Source organism: Petaurus breviceps, unplaced genomic scaffold, assembly GCF_028583685.1.
Source record: "Petaurus breviceps papuanus isolate PSGF00001 unplaced genomic scaffold, PetGlider_PUasm1.0 187, whole genome shotgun sequence".
In the NCBI taxonomy this organism is placed as follows: Eukaryota; Metazoa; Chordata; class Mammalia; order Diprotodontia; family Petauridae; genus Petaurus; species Petaurus breviceps.
The window spans coordinates 28,498,931-28,522,642 of record NW_027185799.1 but is presented as its reverse complement, the minus strand read 5'-3'; the positions used below and the strand labels follow the sequence as shown (position 1 = coordinate 28,522,642).

Here is a 23,712-nt window from a genome sequence, read left to right as displayed (position 1 = left end):
CCTCAGTTTCCCATATTGAAAATGAGGGAGTTTGGGGTGGCCAGGTAGCACAGTGAGTAAGAGCACTGGCTCCAGTGTCGGGATGACCTGGGGATCAAATCCGGGCTCAGATACTTAGCACCACACCCAGAAATAACTGGTCGTGTAACCTTGAGCAAGTTACTTAACCCTGATTGCTCATTTAAAAAAAAAAAAGAAAAAGAAAATGAGGGAGTTAGAACACATGATTTCCAAGATTCCTTCCAGCTTTATGCTATGATCCTATGATTAGCTTTCTGTCCCTACAGCCACAGATAGGGTAACAGGGAGGATACCTTTCTATGGAAATTAATCAATTGGGGTAACTAATACCTTGCTACATAGCACAGTTTCCCTAAGTCAAAATATTTAGTCAAACCTCCCCAAAAAACAACTGAATTCATCACCTACTTTATGAATTAAAAAAATCTACATGTATGCCATGTATCTTTCTACATATAATAAAGAATATCAGTAAGTTAATTTACTGAACTTCAAAAAGTTAATGGTTTTCAAAATCTTTTCACTAGAAATGTTCCACTCAATTGAAAACCAATTAAGTTTACAAATCTATAATGCCTTTAGCAGTTTAGTGTCACTTAAAATTTATACAAAGGACCAATTCAAATTTCTTAAACATATTTAAAATTAGGAATATCATTAATCTCCAAGGGGCAAAAGAAAAAGAGGCTTTATTCTTACAGGGTTGGGAACATTCTGAAGATCACTAATTCCATCGAGGTGCTTCTGGTAGGGCACTTGTCTGTGAGCATGGTTATATATGTAACTGGTAAACAGTATCTATCTATCTATGTAGTTACACTAAATACTGCTGGCAAATCAGCTATGTTTCTAAAGAACTCTACTTTAGGTATGGTTACAAGTAAACTTATGGAATTTGAACATATCATAGGTATGATTTAGGAGAGAAAGAATTATCAGTTCATTTGCAAGTATTTGTAATCATTGTTTCCATATGCTAAGAAAGCCTCTGACACTGAAAAATAGTATGAATGATTTTTTCCATACTAGGTAATAAACAATCTGAAGACACAGAGTGAGAAACATTTGTCTGCTGTTTATGCTGCTTCATTCACACCTTCATTAACATTAATTATTTCTTCATTCATTCTACAAGAGAAAATTTCAAAAACAACATATTTGAAAAATTTAAACAAACCAACAGTAAAAAACACACAAATATGCTCTCATACCTACATTATTGTTTATTAAAACTCCCAAATGAAAAAAGTAATAAAATAGAATTAAAATTTAAATATAGGTTGTGTGATATATACAAATTAACCAAGTAAAAATAAAATCTGAATGGAATTTTTCTGTGGGACAAAGAGCCTGAGCATTTGCAGAGTTAAAAGTTAACAGAGAATTTTGATTCTCATGTTCCTACATATTTTTTTCACAAAGACACTGAAAACCCCACAAATTTTAAATCACAGGGTCAAAACACAGTTTATGCTTATCTTTCTCTCTGCTAATAATATCTTGTAAATTTCCCTTAACATAACAATATACAGGCACAGATTTAAACGAAAATTTAAGAACAATTATGGTATATAGAAGGACATTTTTCACTTAAATTCCCACAAAGGGACACTATACATACATTACCAACATCTTAGAATGAAATAGAAAAAGAGGAACCATGGAATATATACTATCATTTTCCCTCCATATTTATGCCACTGTCACCAAATTAAGTATTTCTTCTAAATTACAGTCATTTTCTACACCTCCTAACCTGTTTATTATGAACCTTTGCCCCATTCACCTTAAGACAACTTAAAATTTTCTCATCTAAACAGAAGTACATCAGAACAAATGAAGAGAATTACTATACTTTTGGAATATTAACTAAAAACTTCCAGAATTATCTTTTGTCTTTTATCTTCATGCAGTTCTTAGAATGAATCTGTTTCACCTTAATGGATATTGCCATACCACCTGCTAAAACCTCTAAATATAAAAAAAAGTTATAACTTTCATAAAATGAAACTACACTAAATGAAATTTTTTCCTCTCTTCTCTCCTCTTCTCTTCTCTCCTCTCCTCTCCTGTCCTTGCCTTTCCTTACCTTTCCTTGCTTCTATATTACAGTATAGGTTTTTTTAGTTGAAGATTAGGGAAAAGATGAAAAAGGGAATCATCAAAATATTCTAAATAACTTTATTCATGAACATAAGTTATTTGTATTATATATCAAAGGGAATAACTTGCTTTCCTAAAAAATTATTGCTATAAATTTAACAGAATGCTCATTTAAAACATTTTTTTCTATTTTTGTTAAGAAATCTATTTAATCTATTCAGAAAACACCTTCTAAAAGCATTACATATGAAAGATTACAAAAATCTGAGTACAAGTTAATAAAATTTCATACAAAATGATTATTTTACTAATTTATAAAATCTGTCTCAGTCCCTTCCACACTTACCAGAGTCACAGTTATGTTCTAGCTGATAACAATGAACACTGACTTAAAAAATAGAGTTCTCATTCTGTTTTCTCAGTTTCAATTCAAAATATGCCATTCTCAAACTCTCTTTACTTCCTTTCTTCTTCCCTTTATCTTCCTTCCTTCTCCCTTTCCTCTTTTTTTTGGGTGTGTGTGTGTGCTAGTTCCAATTCTTTATAGGCCCTGGACTTTCAAGGCTGCACAAAAGTATACGGATGTTTGCCAGCACTTTACTTTCATTCCTTTGTTAACTCTTCCATTAAATTGCTTTAAAAAATTAAATCATTACTTATATATGCAAGTAGAAGGTAGATTGTCTATCTACACCACAAATCAATGCAGGTTTATATGTTTTCTCCATGGTAAGTCAAAATCAAACAAAAGATTTTCAAATTCCCTACTCACTAGTTTTACAAATAAGTATAAAGTTGATAAATTTAAAAAGTGTTAAGTTTTTATCCAAAAAGTTTTACCAAAGCCTAATTCAGAGACCCCAAGGCCTCCACTCTTAAGATACTTTGCTAAGCCAAGAAGGATGTAAAGATTGTAAGTGGCTGAGAAGGGAAGATTAGGAAGCAAAATAAATAAAACAAGCATTTAGAGGCAAGCTAAACATGCAGAACAAGCAAAGAGATTAGTTTACATGAAGAAGAGGCAACTTACATGGCTGTTGAGAAGAGAGCTTCTGTGAGTGGACAGACCGTCAGACTTTTGCAGCGTCTCAATCGCCATTTCAATCTGATAATAGATGTCATTAAAAAAAGGGCTCAAGACAAGATAGTAATAAAAGGCTGACCAGAGAAATTTTGATAGGTTTGTTCAATTTTTGCTTCAAAGTTGGCTAATGAATAGATTTCACTTAAAAGAAAAAACATTTTTCCTCCTCCCTCCACCCCTATCCCACTCCTAGTAGATGACAAGCCCCCTCACAAAAGGGAACTACTGTGAACATTCTCTAATTACAGTCAGAACATAGTCCTGAGAACCCCAGCATATTTTTCCAAGGTTATGAGAAAACATTCTTGACTTTCACAATTAAAAGACACAGATGTGGTACATAAACTACTCTCTCTTTCTGTAGCCTCCCACCAAGAGAGTATTCAATATTTGTTCTCTTCTGCCATGAAAGGAAAATGTTATTGCAGATCCTGCATTTAATGTATTATAGTATTTTAATGCTGATGTGCAAAGAAATCTTTGCAAATGTTCAAAGAAATACTCCACCCACCCCCTTTTGTTTTTGCCTTGCATGCAAATTGAGCTTTATGTGGGTCCTTCCAAAATATTATTAGCATGAACTAATATGCTATAACTGTATTATGTCTTATTCTACAGAGCATATGTATCTCATCCTATCATGGGGTCATGGTGATACAGATACATCAGAAATGACAGTAGAAATGAGATATAAAAGAAAAACAATATAGAGCCAACAGAGACAGGGAGATCACAGAAACTGTCTTACTGTTTGAACTCATTGCCACATTAGCAAGAAATCAATTTGTCACATAAATAGAGAAGAATAAATATGACTTTTTGTCTTGTTAAATTTATACTATCTTTTACCTAATGAAATTCTTCAGTGACTTCTACCTCTTGCTTTAAGATAATTGGTTACAGAATGTCAAGTGAAATAAACAAAATTTTGGTCATGTAATTAAGAAGGAATAGCTAATTTCTTCTTTGTAATAATCTGATGAAATTTAAGGTTGGAATCAGGAAGACATGGGTTTAAGTTCTGTCCCTGATGCATATGTGACTACTGGCATTACCTAATCTTTCAGAGGAATTGCTGATAAGCAGGTTTGGAGGAGTTCCCACACCTCAAAAGTCCTATGTTACTGATGAAATCACAGGTCTGCCCCCAAATTCTCCATGATGAACAGGTTTGACAAATACTTTAATGGTAATTTGTATAAATGAGATTAAATTAGATGACACATTTGAACATACACTGGAAACTATAAAATGCCACAAAATGTATGCTATCATTATAATACTTTTAATAATTTTGAATATGGAAATAGAGCATATTTTGAAATTCTCATAAATTTCTTGTGAAAATATGTGGAATGGCAGACAATAGCATAATATCGAGGTTTTGTTTTCTCTTTTAAATTTCCAGGGTAAGTATCCAACGGGGCCCTGGTAGCATTTATATTTCCTTTAGTGAGTATGTATCCATCTGTAAACTGGTCAACTGTGCCAGTTCTTTAATAAACTTTGATACAATATTAACATGCAAAAAAAAAAGAGACTGCCTACTTCTGTCACATTGATGAAGATAACTTTGTTAAAGAAAAAAATAAATTGTTAAATAAATAAACCAATACCAGCAGCAAAAGATTTTGCTTTAAAGACCTCAAGTTAGGGGAAACCTGGCTTTCCTTACAATATACAATTATAGGAGGTAGCACAGGCTTTGTTTTATGGATGAGGAAACTGAGGCTGAGAGGGGATAGTTATTTGCCTATAGTTACAAAACTAGTAAATTCCCCATTATGTTTCTTGATTTCAAATCTAGCTGTGTTTTCTATGCTGTGCTTCAGTAAGCATTTCTATTGTCCCATAAAGATGCTTCCTGCCTCCACTGTTCTCATTCTAGGCTCTACTTTTACAAAGATAAAAGATGCCCAATGGTTTATCCACGGTACATTAACCAAAAGAGAAAACTAAACCATATTTTTTAAATACAGCAATTTTATCCCTATTTTTCGAAAACTTGTTCTTAAAAATAATTTACCAGCTATTTTCAACATAAAAAGTAAGCATGCTTGCCAGCTATTGACATGAATCTCAACACACAAAGTGTCCATCACAATTCATCGGTTACTACTCATGTCCATTTGAACTTTTTTTGTCCATTCATCTTGTGTCCATTTGTATACTTTTTTCCCCTTTCATAATCACAGTCAGTGTATCCTCTGATCTGGTCCTGTTTTCTTAAATTTACATTATTCTATCTATAAGTCTTACCAGATTTATTTATGTACTTTATAATTATGTTACTCTCGTTATATACTTTCATTATAGTGAGAGCTCAAAATTTGTTATTTCCCATTTGTGCCGAATTGCTTCCAGTTTTCCTCACTAATAAATAACGCTGCTGCTATGAAACTGTTTGAATAGAAACCTCTTTTCTTTTGATAATAGTCTTCTTGGATATTTCCAATGATGGCAATACTGCTGGGTCAAGCAGAATGATTTCTTTTGGTAACTTTTTCAATGTGCTGTCAGTATGCTCTCTAGACAAATCCTGTCAATCAGCAATTCTAATAGCAATGTATGAGACTTGGCATCTTCCCCCTCCTACCTGGGAAGTTGGTAATGTAAGCAATCAACATATAATCAAAATCTCTGTCTTGCTGGCTAGGGGAGGTGAGTAAATCTATAGTTCCATAAATTAAGGGCCCAGTCACTAGTGTGCTGAGTAGAAGACTGCTTAGATGATTCCCTTCTCCTATTACCTAACCTGCTCCCTCACTCCCATTAATTTTAGTCTTTTGCCTCCTTTCTATGTCCCCAATCTCACTGTACCTTCCCCTCTCATTGTATCCTATGGAGCACCCTTCTATTGTTAAGAAACAGCCTGACGTATTAGATCACTTTTTCTCAAACTCCTTCCAGCTCCATGCAATTATAGATAACTGGATCCTCTTAGAATAGACTGCAGCCCTGCCCACCCTCTCCTATAGAGAATGCTTCTTCTCTCATGCGCCAGAAGGAGACCTACTCCTTGCTCCTTCCTGCCACTTCGAGAGTCTTCCACTGTCATCTGGATTTACCACTCCACCCAGATTCTAGGAACAGTTATCTACTTTGACTCAGGTCATTTCCCTTCCTTTTTGCATTCAATACCTAGCTCACACTCTCTTACTCTCTATCTCAACACCCTGCCTAATGCACATTGAAGTCCCCTCAAAAACACCTCATCCACCTCCTCAATTCCCATGTGATTTGTACCTTCATTCCAACTCATTCAAACACAAAAAGAGTCATGCTTTTGACCTCATCACCTCTCCTGTATTCTATTTTTATTATGAAAAATTCTGAAATTCTTCCATTTGATCATAGTTTCCTGTTCTTTTACTTCTCTTTATGTCTCATCCCTCCTAAACTTATTGTCCATTCTCATCAAAACCTTTGGAGTCAGGAGGACCTGAGTTCAAATCCGGCCTCAGACACTTAACAGTTACTAGTCCTGTAACCTTGGGCAAGTCACTTAACTCCAATTGCCCTCCCTCCCCACCCTCCAAAGGAAAAAAAAAGCAAAAACACAAAACAAAACAACCTATAGGCATTCTCCATTTCCCCTCTTCATTCCTTTCCTTCTCCCCCTACTTCTTAGTGCATCAACCCAGCTCAAGCTTTATTTTATTTCCTTTTAAATTTGTATGCAATAATTAACCAGTTCAAGTTTCTGCTGATCTATGTATCCTTGAATTCTTTGTCCTATAAATATTCAGAATCCTTTCTCATATCTCAGTCCTGGTTCCCTTACCCTCTGCCTTTTCCTATTATAATCATGTGTGTTGAATAGTACTTGAGCAAATCATTCACTCCTGACAACTGGGTCCAGTATAAAATTGTTTCATTCTATTTCAATTGACCCGTCATTGCTTTACAGCCAAAATTTTACCCTTCCCCCATTTACTTCTTCTAACCCTCCCCTCTCTTCCATAGCATCTGTTCAAAACCTCTTTTTTTCTGAAAGTCCCCTATGCTATTCCCTCTATCTTCCTCAGCAGAGAACCTCACTTCATATTTTATCAAGAAAATGGAGGTTATATGTCTGCCAAGGATTCCTTCTTCTTAGTTCCGTACTGTAAATTCCCTCAATATCTTTCCTGAGTCTTTTCTCCTTAGTTTCAGTCATGGACAAGAGGTAGTCTTTCTGTTTACACTCTACATATGTTTCACTCAGTTATCAAACTGATGTTCCTAAAGCAGAGATCTCCCCATGTTCAAGAATGTTCAACCTGGTTCAAGAAGCTTTAATGACTCCCTATTGCCTCTAGGAAAAAATACAAATGCCTCTGAGCAATTAAAGCTCTTTGTAATCTGGCTCCAATATTTTTCCAAACTAATCTCACACTGATCTCCCTCAAGTACTCTATATTCCAGGCAGCTAGGTTGCACTTAGGGCTGGGCCAGGAGTAAGAAAGACTTGAGTTCAAATTTTACCTACCACTTACTTTATGTGTGACCCTGGGTAAGTCACTTTCACTTCGGTCTGTTTTAGTTTTCTCAGATGTGAAATGGTAATAATAATAGCACCTACCTTGCAGGTTCTTTGTGAGGATTAAATAACATTTGTAATGAGCTTTGTAAACCTAACACACTATATAAATGCTAACTAATATTAGTTATTATTATCTATGTTCTAGATAAACCTACTACTTGCTTCCATCCAGATATGAAATTCTATCTGTATTTTTGCACAGTCTCTTATGTGTGGAATGCTCTCATTCCTTACCTGCACCTCAAAATCCCTACCTTCCTTCAAGCACAGATGAAATACTATCTCCTATAGGTGGTCTTTCTTCATCTTTCCATTTGTTAATGCGCCCTGACCCTTGCCCCACCACAAAATATTTTATATTTACTCTGAATGTGTTTGTATATGGGAGGTAATGTGGCATACTTGATAAAGAACTGGTTTTGGACTCTGGAAGACTTGACAATCAAAACCGATTTCTGACTGACATATACTGGCAATAACCCTGGTAAAATGCTTGATGCCTCAGTATAAACCAGGACTTCTTAAACCTTTTCCGCTTATGACCCCTTCTCACATTTTTTGGGGGGCAGTGTTGCATGGTCTGAGGGCACATACAGTAGAAGGTGCATGTGCTTTGTGTTTAGAACCAAAGCTGCTGTGAAGTTGTAAGATGCAACGTGGGCAAGCACTGCCAGAAACATCTCAGATTCATTACCCATTTGATTTTTAATTAATTTTTGGTCATTGTATATTCAGAAACCTTTTACTGTTGCCAAATTTTTGTGACCCACCATTTAAGAAGTACTAGACTATGAATGATGTGAATACTTTCAGATTAGACCTTCAGAACAGCTGCTGAAAAGCATTGGTAGCAATTGCATTCTTACAGAGAGTTACTTACATTAAAAAAAAAATCATAAGTTTGACCCTATAGTTTACATATATTTATCTATGTACATATTGTCCCTTAGCTCCCCTCCCTAAAGTAACTTCTTTCAGCACAGAGAGTTTTTTTTTTCATATTCCAATTATGTAGCACAGTGCCTGGCACATAGTAGGCCCTCAATAAATACTTGCCTAATTCAATGCATGCATAACTCTTTCCCCTCCACATTCCTACTAGTAATGAATTAAATTTTGCCTTTGTCATGGGCAAGGAGTGGTACCTGAAAGTTATTATTTTAGTTTGCATCATCAGTGAAGTTGAACCTTTCAAAAACGGATTTTAAAAGAAATATTTTCTATGTCCTTGTCTGAGGATTGTTCATATGTTTTGACCATTTATTCATTTGGAATTAGATCATAGGATCACAGAGAGAGAGCTTAAGAAAGATCTGAAAGGCCAGTTATTCTTCAGTGCCTCAGGACTGTGGATGTTACAGATGGAGAAACTGTCACCCATGGAAGTTGAATGACTGGCCCAAGTGACACAGGGAGTGTCACAGGTGGGATATAAACCCCAGTCCTGTGACTCAAAAGCAAAGGCTCTTTCTACCGTGCCACAGCATTGCCCATTAACATTTTATTAGTTCCGCATATGTTTTGAATGCTCTTTAAATTTATCATATTTTCCATCATTGTTTTCTGTAATATAATTTTCATATTTTATTAGTTTTTATTGTATAGAATTTTTAATTTTAATATAATTGAATCCACTTATCTTGTTTCAAATAATAGAAAAAAAATGCATCTCTCCCTCTGCTATTGAGATAAATACATTCTATTCTATATTATCTTTCCTTTTAGAATTGTGTCATGTTGGGTAAGGTAAGGATCTGTTAACTTTTTTTTGCCACTTTTCTAACTTTTTCAACTATATCTTATTAAATAATGAATTTTTTCCTGGTTTTTATTCTTTATAGGTTTATTGGATATTAGTCTTTTATATACATTTGTCTCACTATATAGAATCTTCCTATTTTTGTTCCTTTGACCTATTTTTTCGATTTTTTTTTGACCCAGTAGTAGAAAATTAATAGAATTCTAGATGACTTGACCTGGGAGGGACTTTAGAGTCCTCCATTTCATTGTCCTAAGTGACTTGCCCAAGGCCATGCAGGCAAGACTAAAACCCAGGTCCTTGGATTTCAGACCTATTATTCTTTACTATACTAAACTCTTTGTCATACAGTTTTTTTCACTGTTATTTTGTTATACATTTCAAGTTTGGAAGAGAATAAATGCACACTTCAGTTTTTTGTCTTCTCAGAATGCCTTTTGATATCCTTGTTTTGATTTAAAATTTCATTCCAATGTTCGAGGAGCATGATATTGGGAATGGAAAAAGTAGTCAGTGGAGATTGCTTAGAATTTGTGATTAACAAATTGAGACTCAGTTTAATTCTGTGTTAAATATTATGAGGATGAGAATACAGGAGGATGCCCAAGAAATATGAATGGCATGTACCCTCTCCCTTATTAATCTCTGTACCTCAGAATCCTTCTTGGATATCCCCAATTGTTACTAATTTTCTCTTCCCTCCTCAAATCCCTTTATCAGAATATATGCTGTACTGCCTCAGTACATCAGCTCCATTAGGGAAATTCCTTTTGTTATCGTCTTAGTATCCACAGAATTAACCACAGAACCATGTGCATGATAGGCATTCAGTAAATTATTAATGAATTGAACTAAAGGGATATTATTCTCTGACCTCAAAGAGCTTCCTATCTATAAGAATGCATAAGACAGAAACAACTATAATAGTAGGTGACAAGTGACATGCCAAATAATCACTGATTATAAGAACTGAAGGAGACTTCCAGACCATTGTGGGCCATTGGATCCTAGTTATACTTTCTCTGGACTCTTTGAAATCTGTTGTCCCAAAATCTAGGGTGCATTTTGGCCTAATTCTGGTTTTCCTTTGCTCCTTCATGAACTCTCTGATGGAGTGGTCACTTACACTCAAGATTTCTGTCATTTCTATTTTAGTAACCACATCTCCCTTTCGGGTTAGAATCTCATTTAGAATAGCAGTTCCCCTTGTCACTTCTTCCACTTTTGGAAGGACAGAAATAGTATTGAGATAAATCAGGAATTTCTCAGCCGCTTTACTTTTGACAGAGAGAATTCCAGAAGATATCCAAACAGCTAAAGTCTCTCATCAAAAAAAGGTAATGTCATGGTAAGAATGTTGGAATTGGAAAAACCTATTTTCAAATCCTACCTTCTACTAGATGGTGCACTGGATACAATACTAGGCCTGGAGTCAGGAAGACCTGAGTTCACATCTGGCCTCAGACACTTACTAGCTGTGTGACCCTGGGCAAGTCACTTTACCTCTGTGTCTCAGATTCCTCATCAGGAAAATGGGAATGAAAATAGCACCTTTCTCTCAGGGTTGTTGTGAGGATCACATGAAATAATAATTACAATGCATTCAGCACAATTTCTGGCACATAGTAAGCAGTATATAAATGTTAGCTATTATGACTAGGTATATGATGACCTTCAATTCACCTTTCAATTCATTAAATCTGGCTTCTGTCCCCTCTACAATGGAAACCATTAATACCAATGATCCAATTATTGCAAAGCCCAATGGTCTTTTCTCTTTGATATGTTTCTTTTGACAAAATTGGCTACCTTCTCCCTCTGCCCTTCCTTGGGTTTGGTTTTCATGACAATATTCTGTCATGGCTTTTCCCCCCAGCTCTTTGACTAATTCCTCTCAGTCTCCTCTGCTGGATTATTATCCATGGCATATTCCCTATGCAAGACTGTATACCAGGACTTGTCCTAGACCATTTTCTCTTCTTTTTCTAGAGTATCTCTTAGTGATTTCATAAGCACCTATGGATTCAATGATCATTTCCATGCAGCTCATTTACATACCCAGTTCTCATCTCTCCTGAGCCCTAGTTTCATATTTGCACTAGGCTTCTCCACCCAGCTGTCCCATATTTCTCTAATTCAACATGTTCAAAACCAAGCTCATTATTTTTCCTCAAGACCCATCTCTCTTCCTAATTTCCCTTTTTCTTTCAAAGGGACTATCATTCTTCCAGTTGCCTAGGTTTACAACCAGACTCATCCTTGACTCTTCACTTTCATCACTTTTCCCTACTCCATATACAATCAGTTGTCAATTCTTGTTGATTCTACTCTCATAATATCTTTCATATCTGTCCCTTTCTTCTTACCTCACAACCACTTTTGTTCAGGGATTCATCATTTCTTTAACCTGGATTATTCCAATACCCTCCTAATTGATCTCCCTTTATATTATCATAGAGTCATAGAATCATAGGTTTAGATCTGGAAGGGATCTTAGTGGCCATCAAGTCCAATCCTCTCATTTTACAGATGAAAAACAAAAGGGGAAAAGAGACTTAGTGACTTGTCTAGGGCCATACATCAAGTAAGTTTCTGAGATGAGATTTGAACCCAGGTCTTCCTGACTCCAAATTCATTGCACTCTCCACTATACCAGGTGGACACCCATATATGTATCTTTTCCCTCTCTAATGCATCCTCCTAGCTGCCAAATTGGCAGTTTCAAAGAACAAGTCTGACAATAATACCCTGCTCAAAAGACTTCAGTGGCTCCCTATTACCTCTAGAATAAAAAGGGAACTACTCTGGTTGACATTTAAAACCCATCATTCACTTCTGATTACCCATCACTCCACCTTATAGAGGCTACACCCTGGCTAAACTGGTTTGTTTGCTGTTCCAGATATACAACATTCCATCTCCTTTTCACATACATGATCCTCCATGTTCAGAAAATGTTCTCTTCTCCCTTTCACTGCTCGGGACATGCTCCCTAAAAAGCTAATCTTAAGTGTTTATAACTGTAAGAGGTCTTTCAAATTGCTACAGTTATCAGTCTCCTAACCCTCTGAATCTGATATCCCTCTTCCTCATATCACTTTGCATTTATTTTACATATATCCTTCATTTATCTGGGTTTTGAGCAAAGGAGAGACATCAATACAGTCTTTCAGGAGTTAAATATGGCATCAGTATGTGGGATGGACTAAGAGAAGCCAGTCAGTCTAGAAACAAAGATTCTAATTCAAGGTGAAACACACGTGTTGTAATAATGTTCTGAACTAGGGTGCTGACAGATCATTAAAGACAATGTATAAACTATTACCTGCAGATTTGGAGGTAGGAAATTTTCAAACTTGGTAACATCTTTTTACATGGAATAAATGTAATTGTCTGATGACTTTCAGGGAAGCCTGGTATGACTTGAATACTGAATCTGATTTTTTCCTGTTCATTTCCTTTCCATGCAATCTTAATTTTCAAAGTACTGACAAAGCTTATGATTGAAAATGCAACTTTGCTAGAAGTAATTATAATCAGATTGGTAGCAAAGGCACTGACAGTCAAAGAAACAAATTCTAAATCTCTTTGATATCTTTCTCCTTTGACCTCTTTCTTTGACCTCATTTTTTTTCTTTTCTATTTATCTCTTGTCTCTAACTGATCATAAAATGGGGCTATTTTTTAAAATTCCTCGGGTTTTCTATTTTAGTAATACTGGTCTACTATCTCCATTGTTCATCTGTAAAATATACGGAATTTATCCCCTCTATGCTGCTGCCTCAGGGAATCCCTGATTTTCCCCAAATCACAGCTAAGGTATCTCCCAAGTGAGACCTTTCCTGATGCTGCTACCCATTCCATTCTTGGCACTTTTCCTCTTGAACTTAATTTTTTTTTAATGTGCTTTGTATTTACTTGTGCACATATTATATTTCTAACTAGAATTTAAGCTTCTTGAGGGCAGACATTATTTTATTTTTGTCTTTTTTTTGGAAGGCAATTGGGGTTAAGCGACTTGCCCAAGGTCACACGGCTATTTTTTTTCTTTTTTGTCTGAGGTCAGATTTGAACTCAGGTCTTCCTGACTCCAGAGCTGGTGCTCTTTTCACTGTTATTTTTTTGTCTTATACCCCTAGTGTCTTAACCAAGTAAGCACTTAACCAATGTTTGTCAAATTCAACAAGGATTTTTAGAAGTTATTTTATTAAAATCTTATGAAGACAGGTAATAGATGAAGCAGAGTACTTAAAAAAAAAACTGCTCAGAGAAAGCTTGGCAAGGTATATAACTAAGCAAAGTCTTCCCAAAAGAAATGAGGACTACAAAAAGAAGAAAAATAGAAAAAAAATTTGCACAGTGAAACCCCTACACTTGGACCTAATATCAATGTTCTAGATAACCTTGGAGAAGAAGTAGCAATGGCACTGGAAAGAACAAAGAAAGGAAAAGCAGTCAGGTTAGACCAAGTATAGTTAGAGGAAATTTATGTTGGAGGTAATACAATTCAAAAATTATGGAGGGGGCCAATCCACAAGGTATCTGAAAGGGGGAAAGAAACTAAAGATATGGGGAAAATCTCAGACTTTATTAATACCAAAAAAGTGATCAAGAAAACATCTACAACCACCAATCTACTGTACATATCTATCCCCTCATCTATATAAAATCTATATGATAGTCATCTGTATATGATTTGAGGGCATCCTACACAAGGGTATAAGTAAAAAATAAGCAGCCTTTCACAAGTGATATGCAATAGTGGACCACACTATGCCATTTCATAATTAACTGAAAGATATAGAAAATATAAGATTTCATTGTGCTTATCATTTGTTAATTATTAAAAAGCACTTTATTTGGTAGAAAAAAATCATCACCTCATAGGCTCTTTTCTAATAACGTGTCTCTTACGCACACATTAAGCTCACCCAAAATTCTTTGAAAAACATATAATAAAAATCCTGTTTAATGACTCTTTGATAATAAACCTCAGGTGAGGCATAAAAAAAGGTAGATATATGGATGCTGATGTGTGCTGGCCAAAGGTATCTAGCACTGTGATGGAGAAGATCCAGTATAGATTTCAGACTGAAGAGGGATTCTCTTCAGATGATGAGATTTTCCAGTTGTTTCTGTTTGTGTATGACATTGTATTAATTGCATAAAGCTCCAGAATATCATAGAGCCTCCTGGAAGAAAGCTATAGTGACCCAATGGAGCTTTGTTGAGCAGATAAAGAATGTTTTATTGGCTAAATTTCAACATGGACATTCTATAGAGTTTGTCTAACGGCATGTATTTATTTGGACAATCAGTCCAGATGGATAAAGAATTGGGGCTGGAGTTGAATAAGAGGAAGAGAGTGGTAGAGAGTAGTACCCACAATGTGTCTTTATTAAATGATATATTTGTAAAGCATTTAGCACAATACCTGGCACGTAGGAGGTGCTATAAAAATGCAAATTTCTTTCCCTTCTCCTTTTCTTCCTTCTCTAAGTACTGAAGTGGCTTTCTTGGTAGGATGCTTAACCTTTGATTATATCTTTTAAACTTGATTATTTTTTCAGTTTTGAGTCCTGTGTGTTATAAACATTGTACATGTTTGGGAATAGCTAAAATATAATCCAATATTCCGAAAATCGGGGTTCTATTTCAATATAAACGAATAGTGCTTATAGAGTAGGAAAAGGAATTATTAGACCATTGTTATCCATCTCTTTTCCAGGTTGGGATATGTTTTCCTGTATAAAAACAAAAGCCTTTTTTTTTGAGGGGGGAAGGCAGGGCAATTGGGGTTAAGTGACTTGCCCAAGGTCACAGGGCTAGTAAGTGTTAAGTGTCTGAGGTCACATTTGAACTCAGGTCTTCCTGACTCCAGGGCTGGTGTATTCACTGCACCACCTAGCTGCTCCGAAAAAGCCTTTTATTATTTTACAGTCCCTAAGATCCATGAAATCATCATCACTGTGTCTGTAGTAATACTGTTACATTCCCTTGGATTAATGATACATACATTTAATCTCTAGCTCCAATACCTGCTACAGGTGATGTTTTTAAATATTTTGAGTAGGTATTTTAAAGTTATAAAATGCATAGAAATTAAATGCCCAAAGATCTCAATTGCTTGATAGACACATTTCAAGGAGTTGTAGAAAAATATTAGATTTGCTTTGTGATTTAGAGTTAAAAATATTTGTAATACATAGTTCTGATGCTATCTGAAAATGGAAAACTGTTTTAATATAACTAAAATAGTGCCTGAGAAGCTTAGCAGGAAGTAATAGTTCATCTGAGAAGACATGAGGATGCTGAACAAGATAGCTGAGAATCTGCTTCTCTTTCCTGTTTCTATTTGGGATCTTGATAAACATTGATGAATCCATTATTCCCTGTGGACTGCTTTTCTTTAACCCTGGGAAGAGCTCCCCAGATGCTGAAGAAGTCTGTGGTGCTCCAACCATTTTGGAGAGCTAGGATTTTCTTTCAGTTGCTTTATGATGGGGCTCCCTACCCAGTTGCGGTGGTAGGGGAGTCTCAAAACAACTCTAGAATGGAGAATGAAGCCAAGAAATCAAGGCTTCTTAATTTGGGGTCCATGAAGATGCAAGGGGTCCATGCATAGATTTCAGGGAGTCCATGAATGGGAAAATTCTATTTATTTTCCCTAAGTGCTAACTAAAATTTAACACTTTCTTCAATTGTGAATTTAAAACAAACATTATTCTAAGAAAGTGTCCATAGACTACCAGACTGCCATAGGGGCTCAAAACATAGAATAGGTAAGGACTCATAGAGTAGATCTTCTCTTTCCAAGATGCTTTAGAAAAACAAGGCTAGGAAAAAAACTCACTTGAAATTTTGCTGCAGCAAAATTTGGATTCCTATGACTTCTGATATAGTTTTTGAGAATAAAGGGTGCAAGATCATAACCACTAAGGGATCATATCCAATCTAATGTAACAGACATTTATTAAATGAATGAAAAACATTGATTCAGTGCTTACTATTTGCCAAGCACTGAACTGAGCACTAGGAATACAAACAGAAAAGCTGAGACAATCTCTGCTCTCATGGAATTTGCCCTCTGATTAGAGGATATGTAGAAGGAAGTTTATCTGCAGTGAGGATGAAAGGGCCTAGAAGTCTTAAAGGCAACATGAAAACTGATGTCAAGGTCCAGAGATCCCTAGGTTGAATCAATGTGTGAGATGACAGTTCCTTGGTGGTTTGGAGGACATAGAGCAAGGCAGGTGGCAAGGCATGGTGATCCTTCATCTCACTGGAAGGCATGGAATTGGTGATTCTCATCTTAACTAAGTAGTGGGAGAAGTCAAGCAGTTTGGACTGGATCTAGGCGTCTTGGAGTAGAGGTTGCATGGAAGGTAAGGGAGTTGATTGCTTCAAGTAGTGGCAGGTTTTCCTCCACCCCCAACCCCATAGTCCAGATGTGGTCTGGATGGTCTGGGACTAGGGGAAAGAGTGAAGGAAAGGGAAGGCAACTACTATATGCAAGATACTTTAATCAGCAAATTTCTAGGCAATATGTTGTTTGGCAATACATTATCTAATAATGATGATGCTAATCTCCAATCCATTGCCAACTTCTGTTGTTTCTATTTCGGAACACCCCTATTCACACAACCAGGACTCTAGTTGAGACCTTCATGACTTCTTACCTGGACTATGGCAATAGCCTTCTCATTGGTCTCCCTGCCACAACTCTCTCCCCACTCCAATTTATCCCCTACTAGGTTGCCAATATGGTTTCTGAAGTGCAATTCCTTTTCTTATCTTTTCGATCTTCTAATGTTGTAATTCCCCTCTATATGCTCTACAATCCAGTTACAGTGGCCTATTTACCCTTCCCTGCCCAGGACACTCCATCTCCCTAGTATGGGCCTCGGCACTAGCTGTGCTTCATGCCTGGAATGCTCTTTCTCATAACCTCAGCTTTCTGGCTTCCCCAATTTCCTTCAAGTCTCAGATCACATCCTCATTTCTGTAAAGCTTTCCCTATCCATTCCCCCCATGAATACCTTCCTTTCTGAGATCACCTTCCATTTGTTCTGTATCCATCTGGTTTGGGCCTAGTTATTTACCTGCCATCTCCATTAAAAAGTGAGCTCCTTGAGCCTTTTCTTGTATCTGCAGTGCTTAGCACTGTATCTTGCTAAGTAGTCAATGCTATGGACTGACTGACATGATGCTTAATGGTTTGCTTGGCACCTTTCTCCCCATTTTAGAAGTGAGAAAATTGAGTCTCTTGAAAAATTAAATGAGTTGCCAATTATATAAATAGCTACTAAAAATATGAGATGGGGTTTGAACCTAAGTATCCTGCATGTGGAAGGGTTCTGGTACAAAAGCTTGTACTCTGGCTATGACAACCATTTTGTGGTCTTGGGTAAGTCACTCCATTGTTTTTTCAATTTTCTATATGAAACATAAATAACTTAAGCTAGCTACTTCACATGACTGCTGCAAGCAAATGCATTTTAATGGATACATTTTCTAAACCTTAAGTTTCTACAGAATTGTGAATAATGGTGATTATTGACAATAATCACTTAGGTGAGAAGATAACTTTTGTGATATGATGATGAGGGTATTCTTTTAAAGTTTTGAGCTAGACTAGATGGTTTCTGAGGTTCCTTCAAATTTTAATATTCTGATATTTTGTGAAATCCTTAAGGGTTTTAATCTAGACATTTTACAATATGCTTTCTAATTTTTTTTCTAGGTTTATAGTCTTCTAAATTTCACTGTTGAGGTAAAAGAAAGCAACCAAGAAAGTGATATACTATAAGATTCTAAAGGAATTTGGACGAAAGCATAGATGGCATACTGGAAGAGCTAACTAAAAGATGGATGACAGAATAAGGATTAAAAAACATCTTGAAAGGGTAGAATGTTTGGTTGAACCTAGGAAAATATAATTATACTCACACACACACACACACACATATATATATGTATATATAATATATATATATATAATTTATTTTTTACTTTTTGGAGGGGGGAAGGCAAGGCAATTGGGGTTAAGTGACTTGCTCAAGGTCACAGGGCTAGTAAGTGTTAAGTGTCTGAGGCCAGATTGAACTCAAGTCCTCCTGACTCCAGGGCTGGTGCTCTATTCACTGCGCCACCTAGCCGCCCCAGAAAATTAAATTTAATGAAGATAAATATAGGATCATAGACTTGAAGATGGAAGGGCCTCAGAGGTCTAATCTAATCCTCCCTCCCCATTTTACATATAAAGAAATTGAGGCACAGAGAAGCTAAGTGACTTCCCCAATGTCATTCTGTTAGTAAAAGTTTGAGACAGGATTTGAACCCAAGCTTTCCTGAATCCCAGTCCTGTGGTCTACACTGTCTATACCATGCTGTCTCTTGCTGAGTCTTACCCCTCAGGTTAAAAAAACAACAACTGAATAAGTACAAAATTGGGGGTGGGGGGAGGAGTGAAAACACAATAGCTCATGTAGGTGGGAAAAGCATGGTGTTTTAGTGGAATCCAAGCTCATTATGAGTCAATAGCATAACGTGACAGCCAAAAGAGTTAATGATCTACCCTTGAAGTGATGTGTCCGGAAGGAGGAGGTGGTAATATTACCCTTCCTTTCTCTAGGCAGGCCACAGGTTGAGTGTCTTAAGTGCAGAGAGCCACATTTTAGAAAGGGTTTGACCAAGTAGAGTACAACAGCAAGGCAAGGGCAATCAGGATGGTGATAGAACCAGATCTCATGTTATAAAGTTTGGTGGAAGGAGCTAGGGATGTTTAAGTGGCAGGAAAGATCTCGAGTGGTCTGAACAGCCTCTGAGTGCTGTATTTAGACATCTGTAGAGATGTTGATTCCTTCCAGAAGAATGTAAGCTCCTTGAAGACTCTTGTGTTTGTCTTAGTGGCCCAGTGCTTGGCGTTTAGTAGATACTTGATAACTACTTGTTAAATAAAGAATTGTCAAATGAAAGAGGGATGATATTTATTTGCCTAGGGCCCCAGAAGGAACAGCTGAACCACTCCCCTCACCATCTTTCACTAAATCCCTGGCACTCAAAGTGCTATTTAAGGAGCACAGATATGTTTATATGAAAACAATGCTTGGAAGAATCACTTCAAATTGGAATGGAATGGCTCAATAGAAATTGCTATATGGTAAGGGTTCTTTTCAGTTCTAAAAAATCAAGGGGAGATTTGTCTCTCAGGCTTTTATAGACAAAAATGATCTCTTTGTCTTACAAAATTTCCAATCTGGTTCAACTCAGTTTGTTTTTTTGGTTATCTAAGCCAAATTTTTTACATTTGATTCACGGTTAATTTGGTAACATTAGGATAATATTAACAATGTACTCCAGAATTTTGGCAATTTTGTATCTGCTAAAACTCGGTTGGAATTATCTAGGGAGACAAAAGTAATTTGCCAAAAAAAAAATTGTTAGATTAAGACTGGTTTTTCAAAAGTAAAACTAGCAGTCTTTTTCTTAAAAACGTTCTGTAATCTTGCTACATGCTCCATTTCCTCCCTGATGACTCCCAAATATGTTGATGATATAGGATTATATAATGATAGTCATATCTGTGATGAAGAACCCCTACAAGTATGTGATAAAATTAGTTTCAAAGAAATCAGCTATAAAGGCACTCAGGGTCCAATTTATTCCAACATTTGTGTTACAGGAATTTTTCAGGTTAAGATTAAGTAGCAAAAGGTAAAGCAAAGATTGAATTCTGACTTAGTCATCACCTTTTGGAGCTTATTTAAAATATAAATAGAAAGCCACACAAAGAGTATTGCCATTTTTCTTTTTTTTCTATCTAAAATATCACTAAAACTAAATCACTAGATCACTAAAATATGAATAAATTTCTATGACTTTACTAAACTGAAATAATGAACAGAAAAATTACTTGTTATCTAAAAGAATAATTCTTATTCAGGGGGATAAATGTGTAGTCAGACTGTTCCTTCATTTTCCTACCATAGAGAAATGTGGGTCTCCATATCTCAGTGCCATCTTGTGTTAAAACCATTAAGAGGTGGACAAAATTGTGCAAAGAAGGTAAAAATGAAAATAAAAGAATCATTTACTACACATTTCTACCAAATATAAATGTTAAAAAAGACTTCTGGATTATCTATGGATTTTTATTTTCCATACTATCTTTGTATTCTATTGTTATGGAAACTTGAACACTAGCTAAGACCTATGTGTTCCTTTCATGAAAAGTATTAAGTGGAATGATCTCATTATCCACTTTAAAAGTCTTAAAATTCAGTGATAAGGAAAGAATCTTAACACTTAACATAAAACTCAAATAAAAATTTTATTTTCACTCCATGGAACACACCAGTGTATCTAAAAACTTTAACAGCATTTAGTGCTAAATATCTCCCTTAGCTTATGTTCCCCTCCATTGCTTCAGCATGGTCTACAGGTCACTCTAGGTTCTTAAAGACTGCCAGAGAAGCTTAGGTTCCACCAGGCTCTACCAAATTTGACAGTCCCAATAAAAGATCATTAGTTGAGAATCAGTTCAGCTAAGCACAGATGGGGTTCATCACTAAAAGGCTAGCCATGAGACAATGACTTTATTGACCATGGCAACTAGTGAAAAAATCAAGTCAGGTGGGGAGGAGTTGACATCTATAATATATATAGAAGGCACTATCCATGCTTGGGGAATCAGGAAATTAAAGCTCTTTTGAAGTATAGAAGTACCTTTCCACAGAGTCTCTTGTCAAATTTAGTGATAGGGAAGGATTTTAATTGAAGTCTAGGATCAGAATTTGTCATACGGAATATTTTTTACAATGGAAACATAGAGAAAGGGTTAAGAAATATTTTGACTGCCATGGGTAGGTGAAGAGTGGGACAAATATCACTTTATTTTGAAAAAAAATCAATGCCTTGCTTAGGATTTTGAAGGCATGATTAAAATGACTAATTCATCCCTCTTAAGGCAGAAGGAAAAGTCAATAAAACTAAAGGTAAGTAAATTTAAAACAAAAACATGAAAATATTATAGTTAGCATGTGAAACTCACATCTCATGAAATTTACTGCCATCAACAGTTATAATCAAACACTACAGTTAGATTTTAAAAGAAATTGCATAATTTTGTGGGCAATGACCACAATTGTTGTTATGCATACCTGTGAAAGTGGTAATCAAATCTCAGGCTTCAGTGTATGAGTTGGGACAGAGAAATTTCCTCTTATATTAAGAACAGACAATTGGGAAGATGCACTGTGGTTTCTTTTGCACCATTTTCTCACAAGGCATGGAACAGGAGAGGAGGTAGAAAATAGAACTTGTTGGGTGATTAGTTTTATCTCTTATGTAACTAAGTAGACAGTAGTCAGCTTCCATTTTCAGTCAATACATTTTATATTATATTTTTGTCTTTATGGCTGGAAAAGCAATTAGTAACTCTTCAAAATTCATAACATATGCAGCATAAGAAATGAATCTAAAAGTTGACTTAAAGTGGGAGAAAAGATAAAATAGAAGCTGAGTTAAATCTTCACAATTTTATTAGGAAATCATCTATGAATATTACTACCCTTTGTAATCTAGATGACCTATAAAGTGGGAACGAACTATCTCAATAATTTTATAACACTTAGGAGTTCATAATTGTGATTTTAGTTTAAGTGGAAATTTCTCCTTTGTTTTAAAAATTTGCTGATCAATTTTATGAGAAATTGATTAATTTTATTCTTCTACTTAAGGTCAAGATTAGCCAAGGTCATTTTCTATCTTACTTTAATTCATAACTTATCTAGAATTCTAAAAAATACAAAACTCTAGGAATAGAACATTTCATACAACCTTAAATAAAATTTCTGCCTATAGCTCTTATCAGTTAAAATCAGGAAAAGTCTGCAATTTATGTGATTCTACAACATCTTTATATTTCTATGCAATCTGAAGTTATCTTGAGCCTACCTATGAAAAAAATAATTACAATAAATAGTTTAAAAGGAAGTTCATTTTTCAATAATAAATGAAAAAATACAATGCTATAGGAGCAAAAGGAAGGGATATAAATAACATAACTGTTATATTTTCCCTCTGATACCTTAGAGAATTGTTATCATTAAGTGTTAAAGCCCATTCCTTTCAGATGTATTTAAAAGTACAAAAATAACTTTAATAGTTCATTTTGAGAGGATATTTAATGAAATTGTAGTGAAATTTTATGAAACAATTTATGTTATGAAGCAATACTATTTTGTGGGAATAAATAAATCCAAATGATGCCAATAGTTACATATGGTACAGACAACAATTAAAATAAATGAAATTTTAATAAATATAGAAGTACCAGTAACAAAAATAATATATCTTCAATTCTCAAACAAGTTTATTACAAAATCTTCAAAAAGAATATGCTATATCTTGGCATAAGGAAACATAACAGAGCTCAACAAATCCTTTAGATTTTACAAGTGAACTAAGACAAAGGTATGTGGTGACGAGTCAGAATGAAAGTCATAAGTACAATTTAGGTCTAAATCATGGTTGTAGCCAATGTTAACTTCATTGCCTAAGTTCTAGTAAGATACTAAAAATAAATTAAGTCAGTATCAATGTGTAATAGTGTGAAAAGATTTAATATTTTAAAAAATTACAAGTTAAATTACAGGTTCATATTTAATTAAATACATTTACTAATGGCACAATAAAAAAGGTATGCAACTTTCCCCCAGTTTCCTAACTAACAATTAAGGTTGTGAAATGACTTTTAGATACATTCAATATGGTAAATAAATAAGTTTATAGTTTATACTTCTTCTATAGTTGGAGCCTTGTTAAGTTTCATGGAAGGTTCTTTATCTATCTTTGTTATTTCATCAGCAAATGACCTAAAAGAACAAAGTGGGTAAAAAGACAAACACCATTTTTTTTTAGTATTATCAGGAGAGCTTTCCTACTAAAGTTTGCTCTCTACTGTTGCATTAACCAAAAATAACTCAATTTTTAGTGCTCTGACCCCTTTCCCAAACAAATGGTGAAATAAGTAGACTGTAGTGTTCACACTTAGTCAATATTTTCAATGCACTTCAAGAATTTAGCATTTATAGAGCATATAATCCGAGGATGAAATGCATGATGGACTATGAAGAAACAGGGGGAAAAGACTTAGATGATTTCTTTTTGCATTTAAAATTGTAAAACTGAAGAGAAATGTGTTTCAAGGTAAAAAAA

General features: G+C 35.2%; 2 protein-coding genes across 6 annotated transcripts in view; one reads left to right on the top strand and one right to left on the bottom strand.

The window, feature by feature from the left end:
• The window catches only part of RFX3 (regulatory factor X3), a 219,661-nt gene that overhangs the window by 98,334 nt on the left and 97,615 nt on the right, over positions 1-23,712 (bottom strand). The window contains exon 5 of one of the 2 annotated variants that reach the window (XM_069090793.1): positions 3,155-3,229. The exons of the other annotated variant lie outside the window; for it this stretch is intronic. Coding sequence (XP_068946894.1) covers positions 3,155-3,229 — 75 coding nt within the window. The remainder of the gene's footprint in view (positions 1-3,154; positions 3,230-23,712) is intronic. 2 annotated transcript variants of the gene reach the window in all.
• Positions 6,900-23,712, top strand: part of LOC138163248 (large ribosomal subunit protein uL30-like) — a 110,927-nt gene continuing 94,114 nt past the window's right edge. For 2 of the 4 annotated variants that reach the window (XR_011168855.1, XR_011168856.1), the window contains exon 1: positions 6,900-12,831. The gene's annotated coding sequence lies outside the window, so the exon portion shown is untranslated. The remainder of the gene's footprint in view (positions 12,832-23,712) is intronic. The other 2 variants (XR_011168853.1, XM_069090796.1) reach the window with 2 other exon arrangements.